General features: G+C 43.1%; 1 protein-coding gene across 3 annotated transcripts in view; it reads left to right on the forward strand.

Annotated features, from left to right (window-relative positions):
* Cc2d2b (coiled-coil and C2 domain containing 2B) overlaps positions 1–16,320 on the forward strand; it is an 86,336-nt gene that overhangs the window by 19,052 nt on the left and 50,964 nt on the right. For all 3 annotated transcript variants that reach the window (XM_031390288.1, XM_031390289.1, XM_031390290.1), the window contains exons 10-14: positions 3,833–4,042; positions 5,321–5,418; positions 6,431–6,571; positions 9,968–10,070; positions 10,254–10,372. In XM_031390288.1, the coding sequence (XP_031246148.1) occupies positions 3,833–4,042; positions 5,321–5,418; positions 6,431–6,571; positions 9,968–10,070; positions 10,254–10,372 (671 nt within the window). The remainder of the gene's footprint in view (positions 1–3,832; positions 4,043–5,320; positions 5,419–6,430; positions 6,572–9,967; positions 10,071–10,253; positions 10,373–16,320) is intronic.

Raw genomic sequence — 16,320 nt, forward strand, 5'->3', positions numbered from 1 at the left:
CATGGTGTTTTTTCACAGCAATAGAGCAGTGACTAATCCAGTGGTTGAAAAGAGAAAGGGTAATTTCTTGATTTATGAGTTGAATGGATGGATTTTGAATTCTCCAAGATGGAGAATTCTTGGGAGTGGAAGTTCTAACTTATTATCTGCCAAAATAATGCATTCCTGCATTCCATAGTTCTAATTTTTCCTACTGTTGATTTAACATCTGCCTCCTGAAGGCTGTATTTATTTGAACTTGTCTGGCCAGAGAGAAGTCATAAAGCACTTTACTCCTGTGACAGCTGAACTACTTGAAGTCAATAGACTTAGTCCCTCCCCCTTTTAGATTTTGCTTACAGCATAAACTCACATCCTTTGGTTGTTACTAGGAACCCCATCAGCTCAGTTATTGTGCCTTAGCTACTGAGGACCACAGTCAGTAAATACTGAGTAAGAAAAGACAGGGAAAGGATAATGTCTCCCTACTGGAATAAATAAGATCAAGGTGTGTCATGGCTAGCTAGTGCTTCATTCACTAAACAAAATAAACTTCCCCAACTCGAAGTTTCTACAGTTTATCATCTAATAGTTTTAAACTGAAACCATTGTCCTCTTGGTGTTTTTCCAGGTCATAGCCAATTTACCAGTATATTAACTGATAAACTCCTTAGATGGACTCTGAGTTGGCCATTATGTAGAAGACAGGGACATAACAGACATGGTTAGTAAAAAACAAGATTTTATGGCTTCTCCTTCCTCCCTGAAGCCCCTGTGGATGAGTTCCTAGTTCAGGGAAAAGTAAGGAGGTGGAGGTTTAGGAACAACACTGGTGGTCCCTAGTTCTAAGAGAGCCCCCAGACTGCCATCTGGCTTGGGGCGGGACAACATTTATTCCAGCTTAACAACAGGTGTGATGGCAATCGCACAGGCTGTGTCAGAAGCCATCTAGGAAAAGCAAAGGCATGCAAGTGAAATTTCTGGAGATGCCCACCGTTTTGCATGGCCTGCAATAGGTGAGCTCTAAGAATGCAAAGTCCTTAGAGCCTTCATCCCAGGATTGCCTCCTGCTGCTGCTGTACCTTTCCTGTCACTGTTACATAGCCCAATGATTCCTAGGCACTAGCCCACCCTATTGGGCAGATTTTCTGCAGAATCAATATGAAGATGTACTCTCATGTAGTAATGCTATTTGTGTAGACAAATTGATGATTCCATAATTCCTAAATTTATACAAGTAATTTCAAGCCCTCTATAGAATCAAAGCTGCAAATAGAGCTCTGTAAACCTTCATGTGTCATGGGATAATTGCACTAGAAATAGAAAGCAGGCTTGGGACAAATTTATGACCAAAGAAAACATTCCTTCTAGGTTAGATGTGAAACCATTGTCTGGTAACTAAAGGTCATAAACTAGGAATGGACACTTTATGCTAGCTACAGGGACAGAAAATAAAATACTGACTGGTTAGTCTGTACAAAACTTCAAAGTTAATGAGACACAAGACAGATGATTTGTCTCTTGACAAAACTGTGCTAACTTGCAACATAAAAATTATTGCTTTAAACTTATAATTAACTTATAGGGGACTAGTAACAGATAATGAATGTTTAGTCAGATACTAGTCTTAATAGAAAGATATGTAAGTGATTCTGTCATAACTCCTAAAACCTTATCAATCTAGGACATAAATTATTGTCTTAAATTTACTATGAATTTATTGGAATGTGAAAGTATTTAGAAAATCATGCAATCAGTTCTGCTCTAATAGTTCTACCTGATAGTTGTATGAGATAATTTTTAGAGAAAATATGAAAACTAAGAACCGCAATAAAATGACGGTGCAGCTTTCCTCAGCTTCATCCAGTATGTGTATGTATGTCTCCTTTCTTCCTTCCTTCCTTCCTTCCTTCTTTCTTTCTTTCTTTCTCTCTTTCTTTCTTTCTCTCTTTCTTTCTTTCTCTCTTTCTTTCTTTCTCTTTTTCTTTTCTCTCTGGTTCATGAAGAGTTAATGAACTCTAAGCCTTTCACCTGGCCAGTGAGGGGCCCTTGAGGCAGAAAGGGAAGAGCCTCCTAACTAACTTTTTCTCTTAATCCCTTGCTATAAGCAGGAGTTAATTTACCAGAAACCAGCATCTTTTAGCCACAGAATAGCAAGATAGAGTCAAATTTCCAGAGGCCATTAGCTTCTGGCCCCCAGAACAATGAAGAAGAGTTATAAGGCCACCTTTGGTCTTCATCAGATGCTGTGTCCCACCTCAGCAGTACCTGACCCCATAGGGCTGGCTCCTGGCAAGGCTGGAAGACATGTTCTTAGGCAGATTTCTGTTTAAATAACATAGTATCACAGACAGTGTAAGCTTCGAAGTTTACTGAGGCCCTTCTCTCTAGGGAGCACATTTGATAATGACCATGCAGCAGAGTCCCAAGATAGGGCCGAGGCACGAGGCAGGAAGCATACAAGACTCAGACCGGCAGGTTTTTACGGCTGGTGACACGTGCTAGAGATAGCCAGTTCATCTATTTGTCCTGGAGAGGTTTTTGTCAACTTAACACAAGCTGGAGTTACCTGGGATAAGGAACCCCAATTGAACAACGTCTCTATCGGATTGCCTGCAGGGCATGTAGTCTGTAGGCCCGTGGGCCACATAAACCCTTTCCTCTCCAGGTCACGGCCTTCATTACAGCAGTAGAAGCAGAGTAAGGCACCATCAAGTGCATGCAGCTGCTAATCAGTGCTTAACAGGTTCCTGAGAAAAGCAGACTAATAACCTTCTAAAGTCCCACTGGGTCCAACTTCTAAATAACTCCCGATAGCAATTGCATGTCAGGGTGAGCGTCGGAGGGGAAAAGCCCCTTTCAAACCCCAACAGTAGATTTGTTATACCAGACTGATCCAGAGAGAGGGCTCAGTGCTGTCCTTCCGAGATGTATTCAGTCCTGCTAGATTAGACTGTAGACTGTAGATGCTAAAGAACTCCGCACCTCTCTCAAATTGCATCCCTAAAAACCAGCCATACATATTTAGACATACATATTTAAATTATGATCAACAGGGCTGGGGAGATGGCTCAGCGGTTAAGAGCACCAACTGCTCTTCTGAAGGTCGTGAGTTCAAATCCCAGCAACCACATGATGACTCACAACCATCCATGACGCCCTCTTCTGGAGTGTCTGAAGACAGCTACAGTGTACTTACATATAATAATAAATAAATCTTTTTAAAAAAAGAAAACAACAGACTACGGCATAGATAAACCATTTTGCATATAATCTAAGACCTCTAGACTGAAACAATTAATTGAGGGCCAGTCTAATATCCAAGGAGAGATAGTGTTCTGTAGAGAGAGGGATGGTGTCCTTAGACCACTTAGAGAGTCTAGGGTTTTTTGAAGGGATTTTTCTCAGATGATCACCAGTATATTACTTTATAAATAATGTTTTAATAGATAATTCCATTTAACTCTGACTCACAAGACAAAACTCTTAATGCAAAAGTTGAAACACAATTTGCCACAGTGTACCTATAAAACATTATTTTTGGGTCTTGTAAATTGAAAATCTGATCTCTGTATAAACAGTAATGACGTAGATGACAATAATTTACAGCAAGATGACTAAGATGCTGTGTTAAATAAAATAAGCTGTTACAATAAAAAAATAAAAATGTAATATAAACCTATTTTATTAAATGGAGTATAAATAAATTTCAAAGGTGACCCGCTTGCTGCTTTTATAGTTCTGTAGCTCTGGAATTTAAATGTGCCTGGCATGCTATTTTATATGGAAAAGCTACTTGTGGTTTCAAAGGCAACAGAATCAAATTACCTTGGTGCATACTTTTCTTTAAAAGGCCATGAAATCTGACGTGGGGTGCTGTTTTAGAAACAGGATGGATGGTCAAAGGGAAATGTACCAATTAGACCTTAACATCGTGGGCTTACAGTTCAGCCACCACCCTCTCTTCAATCAAGAACAAGTCCTGTGTGCCAGGCTGCTCCAGCTCTGTGAGTCTTTCCAGGACAGACAGAAGCAGAGCTTATCTCAGTTGCTCTATGAGAAGGTGAGGAGGGTTTGGAGGCTCCAGTACTTGATAGTGGGAGAGGACGCTCTTGCTATAGAGCAAGTTTCAAAGAACACTGTCCTTCAGGGCTTCAATAGTTGTTGACCTGTCAGAACCATGAGCTGAGAGCAAAATGGAAGGTCTGATTTGTTGAGGAGACGTCTGAAGCCTGCTGAGGACATCCACTAGCCCAGCCATTCTCAACCTGTGGGTCATGATCCCTTTGTTGGTAGAATGACCCTTTCATAGGGGTCACCTAAGACCATTTGAAAACACGCATGTCATAACAGTAGCAAAATTAACAGTTATGAAGTAACAATGAAAATAATTTTATGGTTCAGGGTTACCACAACACGAGGAACTAAATGTATTAAAGGTGACAGCATCAGGAAGGTTGAGAACCACTGCATTGGTGCTACTCAAAAAGAACATTTGAGATTGCAATGACTTTAAGAGGCACCACTTTTAAGTGTTGCAGTTTAGCATTTCTCATTAAGATGGGTAGCAGTCTTGAGCCCCCTGTGAAACCGAAGCATCTTCTGAGAGTGACAAACCTAACTAGTCATCTCTGGATATCAGGAAGGGAGCCATAGATTCTGTAGAAGCAACAGAGATGTATCCATTGATTATTGTGTCTCCTCTCATCTAAGCCTTCTTGGGGGTTCTTGGTACCCAAGCATTTTGTTAACAAATGTTCTAGAAATAAACGGTAGATCTCATTCATCTGAGTATGCTTAAAATTAAAGAGTACAGTATTTACAGTATTTCACTAACCATGCCATGTTGACATCTCAAAGAGTTGTACCTGGATTGTACCTTAACAAATGTCTGCTTGTTAAAGACAAGCGTAGCCTGCTGTGATGGTACACGCCTAGAGTACCAGTTCTGGGAGGTTGATGGAGGAAAATTGCCTTGAGTTTGAGACCAGCCTGGGATAGATAGCTAAGCCTTCTTTTAAAACTACCAGAAGTGCAGAAATCCTGTATCTGACTGCCTCCTGAATGCTGGGATTAAAGGCGTGTGCTACATTGCCCTACAAGGAGCTGTCTTTACATTTGTGTGCTATTATGTATGTAAGGACCATTCCTTCCCCTCACGTACTGGTTTAGTTTTACCTTGTTTTCATTGCTAAATTTAATTAATTAAATTATGAAAGGTAGTAGGACAAAATTTACACTCATGTGATGATGTTGCACGCATGTGTTACACACATGTGTAAGATAGAGTGTCAGCCACAGGTCTATGAAATACAGCAAAGTCCTCTTTCCTTGATTGCAGCTGAGAGCCCTGAAGGATGCTACCAAACTAGCAAGCAAAAACCCAGAATTAAGCCAGCTTACCAGTAAATCGCTACAAGATTATTATCGGCAGATAAAGTAGGTTTTGAGTGAGTCCTGCATGTATCAAACCTTTATTAAGTAACTTCTTTAGAAGTCGTGAATGCTTTGAGAGAGATAAAATTTTAAAAAATAGAATTTCCTAGTCTTTAGGAGATTACAGAAGCGTTGTCAATCTTTCCTTAAGACTCATGTTTGTGTAGAAACACTTCATAGAACTACCACCAGAAAACGCTGGTGGGTTTAATATCTATTAATAAAAGATTCCTTGGTTAGAAACCTCCCAGAATCCCCAAGGAGAAAGTCTGGAGCCGGGAAGCAGAATAAACGAGAAAGAAACTCGATGGAGGATGCAGGTTTGAGCAGAGAGAAGAGTCAAGTGAACTTGGAGATAGGAGCATGGAAAGTCTGTGACGCAGAGAAATCACAGCCTGGGAAACCTGAGAGCCTGTATGTAGACTGACACTCATCATAGAAACTCCGAAAGGATGAGATAGAACTGAGGAGGCGTGAAGCCATCGGGGGAGAGAATGCATCAGGGGAGGACACTGAGCTGACACCAAGATACCAGGTGTCAAGATAAAACTTACGGGAGCACAGACACCCTTGCATCAGAGCAGACAACAGCACTGACTATTTTACACCGTGTTGTCATAAATACTAGAGTACCAGCCAGAAAAGATCGAAGCATCACATAGGTAGCAAGAAACATCACCAAGCGCCAGGGTCTCCCTTTCTGGTCGCTCCAGCACCTTCTATATGTTCCTTTGGGATTTTGCAGAGACCTCAGCTAGGAGGTTTCCCTTTCCCCAGAAAGCTCACATTTTAGCAGAGCACTTTTGAATTGTGATAAAACCTTTGCAGAGTACACTTCTACTGGACTTTCAGTGGGTAAAAGAAAAGCATGCCAAGATAGAGGTTTCCGATGTGGGTAAAGCGGGGAGAGAGGATCGGTTGTTCAGTCCAGTATGTTCTACAATGCTCCACATGATTTGCAGTTCTTATAGTTCTAATCCAGCAGCCAACTTCTGGTCTGGAATTATTTTCCCAGTGACACAAAGCAGCTGTATGATGCCGAAAGGGAGAAGGACCACTCTCTGCTGCACAGTGTCTTACTGACTTGGAAGCAGATAAAATCTCTCCGGCAAAAGCAAGGATTTACAAGCACCCCAGTAAAGCTGCAGTTTCATAGGTAAGTGGCCACTCTCTCTGTGTTTATTGGTCTCCGATGCAGTCCTGTGAATACTGAGATTTCACACTAACTGGGAAAAGATGTCCAAGAAACCTATTTCACATACTCAATAAAGGCCTGTATCTCACATAAACAACTCTTACCACTCAGCTAGAAAGCAGCTTGACTTAAAAGTGGCCAACGGGCAGACATGGGCCAGAAGGTAAGTGGATGGAAGATGAACACATGAAAATGTGCTTAGCAACATGCCAGAGAGAGATGTAATTTAAAGAGGCAATGGAACAGAATGAGCATGCCCGTTCAAGTGGCTAAAACGAAAGTCATTAACAAACGCTGCCAAGGATGCAGAGCCAGCGAAAATCTCCACTCATTGCTGACAGGCACAAAAGGTGGTTTGGCACTTTCTCACAAAGTTGAACATGAACCCAGCAATCATACTCTATGTATAGAATGTGGGGAGACATAAGTAATTAGATTAGGCCATTAAAGTGTATCTACTAAGTGGGAATTCTAATTGGGAATTGTTAATCGTGTAAGCTGTTTATGAACTCCAGAGAAATAACTGATTCCCTCCTGACAACCCTTTGTTCTGAGTGCTATCTTTTTCAAAACTGGTAAGGGCTGGTGTGGTTTTAGGCAACTAGGGAAGGTGTGTTTTCTGTTGGTCTTCTACATGTACAGTAGCTTTTAACAAAAGTGTTATCAAACGGATTCTAAAACCAAGCCCAGCATGGAATTCCACCTTAAAACCCTGAATCAATAGGAGCTTGAACTTGCTTCTAATCTTTTAAAGCAACCAGAGACACCCATGCACCATGAACTGGAGGAACAGGGATACCATAAAGCTGTTCAGAACTGCAGCTGTGAGTCACGCATGCTCACCAAGTCTGATCCCCACTGGTCCCTACCCCAGTTCCACCAGAGGCCCTCAGTGTTGGCTCTTCCAACAGACGGGCGGGGACGACATGGGCGGGGACTGGCCTCTCCATGGTGTCTTTGCTTAGAAACCCCATGAACTAAACCCCAAAGTGTCGGTGACTAGGTTGGTCCTCGCAGGGCTTAGCCCCAGTGACCCTAAGTTGGAACACTAAGTTTAAGCTATTAAAGTACCATTCAAATCAGCTAGAAAAGCAACATGTTTAATGCTTCAGAGAATTCTTTTTCCTGGCTGAGTTTACCGTTCTTGTACTAGCAACCAACCTGGTCCTGGTAGATTCTAACTGAACGAGACTAGAGGAAAGACTGGACTTAAAACAAAAAACTTGACAGCAATTCACTGGCTCCTTCCAGTGTTTCCCTGGGCCACAGGATCCATGCTCTTTAATATCCCTAAATGAGACAGTTGAGCAAACAGTTAGAAATAAAGATGCGGGAGCTGGTAGTGCAGTATTAATAATTAATGCCACCAGTGTCTGTGACAGTCCCTTAAGGAATGCAGAGACGGTGAGACCAGGAGAGGTCAAGGACGGATACTTGAGAAACGGCTTTACGTGTCTTGGAAAGGAGGAGGAACCAAACGCAAAGCAGAGAAACACCAGTGAGCTCATCACCATATTCAGCCATGGGGGCACTGCATATACAGTAGGAAGGAATATCTAACCACGCTTAATGCTTCTAACATACTGATTGAATTTCTGAGGTAGAGGAAATGGCAGTCTCAGCTAAAGCACGTGTTATTAAGTGGCTGAGATGAACCAGCAAGAAGTCGACTATAAAGCCTGTCATCTTGTTCAGGCTGGAAACTCACCCTGTCAAGTGTTAGCATCACTTCCTTGAGTCCTGAGAGACCTGGGCTGGTGAGATGGGTCAGTGGGTAGTGGCACATCCTGCCGAGTGAGGCAATCTGAGTTCAGTCCCCGTGGCCCACGTAGTAGAAAGAGAACTACGCCTGCATGTTGTCCTCTGACTTTCACCTATGTGCCATGGTGTTTATGTGTGTGACTCCTACTCCTACCCAAATAAATAAATCTATGCGTGTGTGTGTGTGCTTTTTTAAATGCAGAAACTGTCTCAGCCAGTTGCAACCAGCTGCTGAATCCAAACCACAACACTGGTAAATACAGAGAACTCAAGTTCATGTAGATCAGAGGTTCTCAACCTGTGGGTCACGACTCCATTTATCACAGTTACCTGGGAGTTGGAACAATAGCTGTTCCTATTTATGGTGCATGGTCTGAGCCCAGGAGTCTTAAAACTGAATCTCCCTGAGTGAATTAATACGCTACAAAGTTTGAGAGTCATGGCATTAAAGAACAGTCAGCCAGCTGATTCACTACTAATGGCTATGAATCAGAGAAAAGCAACTACAGTTGCCCTTTGACTTGCTGAGAGTGTTTGGCTGTGTACTTTACATAAGACACTGACTACACTGAATGAAGCCCTCATATCACCTGACTGTGAGACAAAAGTAGGCCTAGATGCTTCAGGCGTTTGTCTGAATCATAAAGTGATGTTAATGAGCCTGGGGTTTAATAAAGGTGCCCTGGTCCCAAGCCTGTACAGGTATTATACACAGTAGCATCCCTGAGTCCTGTTTCAGAAGGATGAAGCATATACTCTTTTAAACAGCTCTACTAGGATATGCTTCACAGTTTATCATTTTATTTATTTATTTCTTAGTATATTCCACAGTCTAAGAGCACTTATATCATCTGAAAAAGAAACCATTACGTCCTCATTTGTAATAACCCCTCACATGGTCTGGATAGGGCTGGCTTATTTTTCTCGGGGCTGCACCTGGGTGAGAATTTCTGGATCACATGAAAATAGTCTGCTTAGCATTCTGAAGGACCACCAGATTGCTTCCCAGAGTGTCTGTGTGTGCCCTTGTACACTCCAAGCAGGACGAACATTTTCCCAAACGACCCCCTAAAGCCTAAAACTAAAAACTGAAACTTTGAACCGAAAAGCACAAATCCCCCAATCAAGAATATTTAGCTCCCAGGACAGTTAACCTTCTGAAAATGTTCCAGGTGAGTAGAGCTTTGTTGAACTGTAGTGATGCCCACTGCGTGGAGATGTGAGATCGGAGCCAATGAGTATCAAGTACTCGGGGCTTTGTCTGACCTATACTCAGTAAGTTCTGAGAATTATTTGGCCAGCAATAGCTCAGAGTCCCAGCACTGAACTTCTTCCTGTTGGTGCATCAGCCCCAGTGATCAGCTGGGACATGCACTTGCTGTCATTGGCCACCTACCTCTACACCAGGTTGCTTGCAACAGCTTAAACCACAAGAGACACACATGAGATTGCAGATAGGTGGCCTTCACCCTTCAGTTTACGGATCAGCCCACCCCTGGTGACTTTTCTCATTTTCTTTCAAAATGTACAACTCTAACAACTCCCAGGTTACCTACATCACTTGTGCTCTAAATGATTTTATTTGTTGTTAATTAGGATAAAAATGAACACATGGGATGAGCAGAACCAAGTGGGAATGTCAGAAGAGCCTGGGGAGGAAAGTGAAGAGATGCCATTTCAGAATGAAGACACTCAGGAGGTGCATAGCATGCATGCGTGTGTGTGTGTGTGTGTGTGTATGTGTGTGTGTGTGTGTGCGTGCGCGGTGAGACCCTTTGGTCTAATGAGTCAGACTGTCTCGTTGCTCCATACATGCTTCTTGGGGTTCTCAATAGATACCAAACAAGTACAAACTATATGTCCTTCTGTCTCTGCTTTCTAGACTCTCTTCCATCCAGCCTCAGACCTTGAAGGAATGGAAGTTGAAAGAGCAAAGCCAATTACTCTGATGCCACAGCTTTCTTTCACAGCAGAATTGACAAACGTATCCAAGTGTTCATTGTAAGCACCATAGAGAAGTGTCTCTCCATTGCCGTTACCAACTGTCTTGTTCCTAACAACAATGTCAAGTTTCTTGAGTGCCACTTGTTGGGCCCTGCTGCACTTGCATATATACATTTTCACATTTCATAGTCCCCGTAGCTCAGTGGAGTGCGTGCGATTCCTCTTCTTGGAAGTGGGAGAGTTTATTCTAATGGAAGGTAAAGTTGTTCCAGGCCACATATCAAATGCATTCCTGAGGGAGGATACTAACCCTTTTAACTTGCCATAAAACCTGTACTGCCTGATACATTAGTAAGTTTTATACCTCGTCCTGGTAGTATTCTTATTCAAGTAGAGATGGGGGATACAAAGCACTGATAAATAAGATTATATTGTCACCTTGGACATTATAGAGCATCTAACGTTTATGAAAACTGTTCCCTATCAAGAGGGCCCCTTGGACAGCTTCTTTCTTTGACAGTACAAACTCCATTTCTTCCCAGATCTTCTTCCTTGTCCTCGCCTAGGACATTATGCATAAACAAATATAATACCCCGTTTTTCTCATCCACTAGGCTTATGGATGCCATCTCTCACAAACAGGATAATGCAGCATAGTGCACTGAACTACATCTAGTTTTCCACATCTCCATGCCAGAGGAGGCAGGACGATTCCATCTTGGAGTATTGTGGATGCATCACTCAGCACAGAGTTGGATCATGGATGATACCCCAGTGAATATTCACATTTATAAATGGATGGATGGATGGTTATAAGGAAGGGCGAACACAAAGTAGCAGAAAGAAGGACACAAGTATCACCACTCTTTTCCTGAGTAGAGAGTTACAGCAGGAAAGCAGCCTTTCATTTGTCCTTTAAATGAGGGCCCAAGATCATTTATTAGGTAAAACATGTACAAAATGCCCATCAAAAAAGAAGGCAAGGGAAGCCAGGCAGTGGTGGCGCACACCTTTAATCCCAGCACTTGGGAGGCAGAGGCAGAAGCAGGCGGATTTCTGAGTTTGAGGCCAGCCTGGTCTACAGAGTAAGTTCCAGGACAGCCAGGGCTACACAGAGAAACCCTGTCTCAAAAAAACAAAACAAACAAACAAAAAAACAAAAAAACAAAAAAAAGGAGGCAAGGAAATGAACCATGAAAAGAAATTGGAGAGCATGTGGGAGGAGCCAGAGTAAAGACACTGCCAGCAGGACTGCTCCACCTAGGGGAAGGCTCTTAATGTGAATAAGAGAGAGAAAATGTCCAGAGACATCTGGAAGGGTCCAGAGCAGAGAAAGAGTAGACTGGGCATGGCCAGGGCTGTCTAAGACAGGGGAGGGAGTGCCAGAGAGTAGAGAATAGAATACTGAGAGAGTTGGGCGGGTGGAGGGCGCAAATCATACAGATGTCTTTTTATTTTTATTTTGTTTTTGTTTGTTTTGTTTTTTTCTGAGATAGGGTTTCGCTGTGTAGCCCAGGCTGGCCTTGAACTCACAGAGACCTGCCTGCCTCTGCCTTCCATGTGCATGCACCGCCACCACCCTTAAGGTTGGGGTAATGAAACCATGCAGAATTAAAGGAGGACAGTGGGAGGAATGACTCCTTTTGGGGATGGTAAACCCATCTATCCAACTGCCAGCAATCCTCCTATAGTCCAGCTTGAGCTCATTTCTAGACTTCTGGAGAGCCTGAGACCTGACAGAGGGGGAAAGGAACTGCATGTCAGGAAACCTAGAAAAGTCGTGGTGGGCTTAAGGCAAACTATAAGAAAGACAGCCTTCCAAAGCCATCGCCATCAGACAGCATGGCAGCCCATTTCACAGATCAAAATCAGTCCCTTAGAAAGGAGTCAAATGTTCATGCCAAGGCCAGAAATGGAAAGAGTGGAGATGAGGGAAGGATTAGATGAGGTGGAAACTTAAGGGTTCTTTGGAGAGGCAGTTGTGTTGGATGGTGTTTTGCTGGGGGCAAACCCGTGAAGGAGTGTTTTCCTGAAGTGGACACAGGTGAAAGACTAAGGCAGACTCTTAAAGAAATGTTTCACTAAATCAGAGACAGGTGAAAGGATGTTCTGCTAAAGCAAGCAACGTGAAAGGACACCTGATGAAGGATTCTTTGCTACAACACGCGTATATTGGCCTGCCTTACGTTGCATAGTTGGGCTGCACGTGTTGGGACTCCATAGAGAGAAACAAACCAAAAACCTGGTGGTGTGCTGCAGTTTCTTGCCACTTCTTCGGACTCGGGCTGATTGGCAGAGTGATACCAGCTGAGACAGATGCGCATGCTGAGGCAAGACCCATGGAGGACGTGTGGTGTCTGGAGGGTATAAATACAACTCAACGGACAGTGACGGAGGCTGAGCCTGGCTTGCTCGTAGAGCTACCTGTGCAACGCTTGTGGGTCTCACATCTTCACAGATCTTCACTTCCCTGAGAGAGGCACAGCCAAGAACTTGTCCTGGTGTTCCTGTTGGCCCTGTCCTCTCCTGCTGACTACAGCCAAGGCTGAGGCCTGGCTGTCTCTGATAGGTCGTGCCACAGCTGCTGATTCATGTTTGCAGTCCCCCTCCACTTAACTGGACTGCTGGTATATCCATGAAGTATTTTCGAGCGGATCAAGCTGCTGCTGCTTAACTTGTGAACTGAACTGTCAATTTCCAGACGACACAGACAGGAGTTTCTCCAAAGAACCTTTTTTTTTAAAAAAAATGGATATTTTATTTATTTACATTTTAAATGTTATCCTCTTTCTTAGTTTCCCCTCTGAAAACCCCCTATTCTGCTTCTATGAAGCTGCTCCTCCACCCACCCACTCCCTACTCCCTGCCCTGGCATTCCCCTACACTGGGTAATGGAGCCTTCACAAGACCAAGGGCCTTTCCTCTCATTGAAGCCCGACAAGGCCATCCTCTGCTATGTGTGCGGCTGGAGCCATGGGTCCTTCCATGTGTACTCTTTAGTTGGTGGTTTAGTCCCTGGGAGCTCTGAGGGGTCTGGTTGGTTGATATTATTGTTCTTCCTATGTGGTTGTAAACTCCTTCAGCTCCTTCAGTCCTTTCTCTAACTCTTCCATTGGGGACCCTTCGAGCATCTGCTTCTGTATTTGTCAGACTGTAGCAGAGCCTCTCAGGAGACAGCTATATCAGGCTCCTGTCAGCAAGCACTTCATGGCATCCACAATAATGTCTGCGTTTAGTGTCTGTATATGGGATGGATCCCCAGGTGGGGCAGTCTATGGATGGCCTTTCCTTCAGTCTTTGCTCCATACTTTGTCTCCATATTTCCTCCCATGAGAATGTTGTTACCCATTCTAAGAAGGACTGAAGCACCCATACTTTGATCTTCCTTCTTCTTGAGCTTCATGTGATCTGTGAATTGTATCTTGGGTATTCTGAGCTTTTGGGCTCACTTATCAGTGAGTGCATACCATGTGTGTTCTTTTGTGACTGAGTTACTTCACTTAGGATGATATTTTCTAGTTCTATCCATTTGCCTAAGAATTTCATGAAGTCATTGTTTTTAATAGCTGAGTAGTATTCCATTGTGTAAATGAACCACATTTTCTGTATCCATTCTTCTGTTGAAGGATATCTGGGTTCTTTCTAGCTTTCTGGCTATTATAAATAAGGCTGCTGTGAACATAGTGGAGCATTTGTCCTTGCTATATGTTGGAGCATCATTTGGGTATATGCCCAGGAGTGGTATAGCTGGGTCCTCAGGTAGAACTACGTCCAATATTTCTGAGGAACCGCCAGAGTGGTTGTACCAGCTTGCAGTCCCACCAACAATGGAGGTGTGTTTCTCTTTCTCCATGTCCTTGACAGCATCTGCTGTCACCTGAGTTTTTGATCTTAGCCATTCTGACTGGTGTGATGTGGAATCTCAGGGTTGTTTTGATTTGCATTTCCCTGATGACTAAGGATATTGAACATTTCTTTTGGTGTTTCTTGGCCATTCTATATTCCTCAGTTGAGAATTCTTCGTTTAGCTCTGTACCCCAATTTTTATAGGGTTATTTGGCTCTCTGGAGTCTAGCTTCTTGAGTTCTTTGTATATATTGGATATTAGCCTCTATTGGATGTGCCTCTAACCAAGCAAGTAGATGACCTGTATGATAAGAACTTCAAGTCTCTGAAGAAAAAAATCGAAGAAGATCTGAGAAGATGGAAAGATCTTCCATGCTCATGAACATTAATATAGTAAAAATGTCCACCTTGCAGAAAGCAATCTACAGATTCCTTGCAATCTCCATCAGAATTCCAATTCAATTCTTCATAGAGTTAGAAAGAGCAATTTGCAAATTCATTTGGAATAACAAAAAACTCAGGATAGCAAAAACTATTCTCAACAATAAAAGAACTTCTGGGGGAAATCAGCATCCCTGACCTAAGCTGTACTACAGAGCAATAGTGATAAAAACTGTGTGGTATTGGTACATCAGGTAGATCAATGGAACAGAATTGAAGACCCTGAAATGAACCCACAAACCTATGGCCACTTGATCTTTGACCAAGGAGCTAAAACCATCCAGTGGAAAAAAAGACAGCATATTCAACAAATGGTGTTGGTTCAACTGGCGGTCAGCATGTAGAAGAATGCAAATTGATCTATTCTTATCTCCTTGTACAAAGCTCAAGTCCAAGTGGATCAAGGACCTCAACATAAAACCAGATACCCTGAAACTAATAGAAGAGAAAGTGGGGGAAGAGCCTGGAGCCCATGGGCACAGGAAAATTTCCTGAACAGGACACCAATGGCTTATGCTCTAAGATCAAGAATTGACAAATGGGACCTCATAAAATTGCAAATTTTCTGTAAGGCAAAGGACACTGTCAATAGGACAAAGGGGCAACCAACAGATTGGGAAAAGATCTTTACCAAAGAACCTTTCTAAGCGGGTCCACGTCTCCCCTCCCCTCTGGTGGGTGGTGGGCCACATGGGAGGTTAAAGTGTTTAAGAACCATCATTAAAAATAATGTTTGAAAAAAATTGAAGTTACAATTAAAGATTGTTTACAACAGAAGAAAGGGGCACTGTTTCCTGAAGATAATGTAATTCTGAGTTGGTAAATTTTCATAATGTGGAAAGCGCAGCCTAAGGTCTGTAAGGCCCTCGGCAACTAGGCTGTCCACACAATTTGACTTTCAAATACGCTCAGTTTATTCACACAAACATTCTTTATAATACCATGCTAGTATAAACAAGTTAAAACCAGACATCTCATCATCCAGGGAACAGCTGTTTGGGCTGAAATACTGTATGCTGCTGGGTTTCCCTGGGGTATCTTCTCTGGTGCGAACACTCTGAACCTTGTAGGCTCTACATGAATCTTCAGGGAAGTTCTTCAGCTGGGGCAGGTGGGAGGATGTCACTGATGGATGTCAGAGGTCAGGACGTCCCCAAGAATGCTGGCCACTGCCTGTATGAGCCCAGCGACAGTGTCAGACTACTGAGGCCAGGGCCGCACACAGAATCTCGCAGCCTTGCTGACGAATTATCAACACAGAGGCTACAGGGACACAGCAGTGTGACTTAAAGTTCCACTCTTTGTTTCGTGTAACTGGGCCGTGGCTTTAAGCTACCAGGGCTCACAGCTCATGACTGGCTCACGAGCATATCAAAACCATATTGGGGCAACTTCATCAGTAAGTATATCAGGCTGGTGCCTGGGCTAGCGTCCTTTCTGAGGTGACCTCACGGGAACGTGCCTCTGAGGCCTTCCTCTTCCTCTACCTTCCCAGTGTCAAGCTTAGGCATCATATTTCAAATCACAGAGAACAGCTTTTGAGTGACACAAAAATGGTTTCTGAGTTATACAATATTTTATTGTATGTTTTATTTTATTTCATTTTTACTTATGTTCCTAACACACAATCCTTTTGTGAGTGTGTTGTTAAAACAACTTTCAGAGGACAACATTCAGGGCAGCTTTCTCTGGAGTATCTGGGCGGGGGGGTGGGGGGT

The sequence above is a fragment of the Mastomys coucha genome, unplaced genomic scaffold (genome assembly GCF_008632895.1).
Source record: "Mastomys coucha isolate ucsf_1 unplaced genomic scaffold, UCSF_Mcou_1 pScaffold21, whole genome shotgun sequence".
Classification (NCBI taxonomy): Eukaryota; Metazoa; Chordata; class Mammalia; order Rodentia; family Muridae; genus Mastomys; species Mastomys coucha.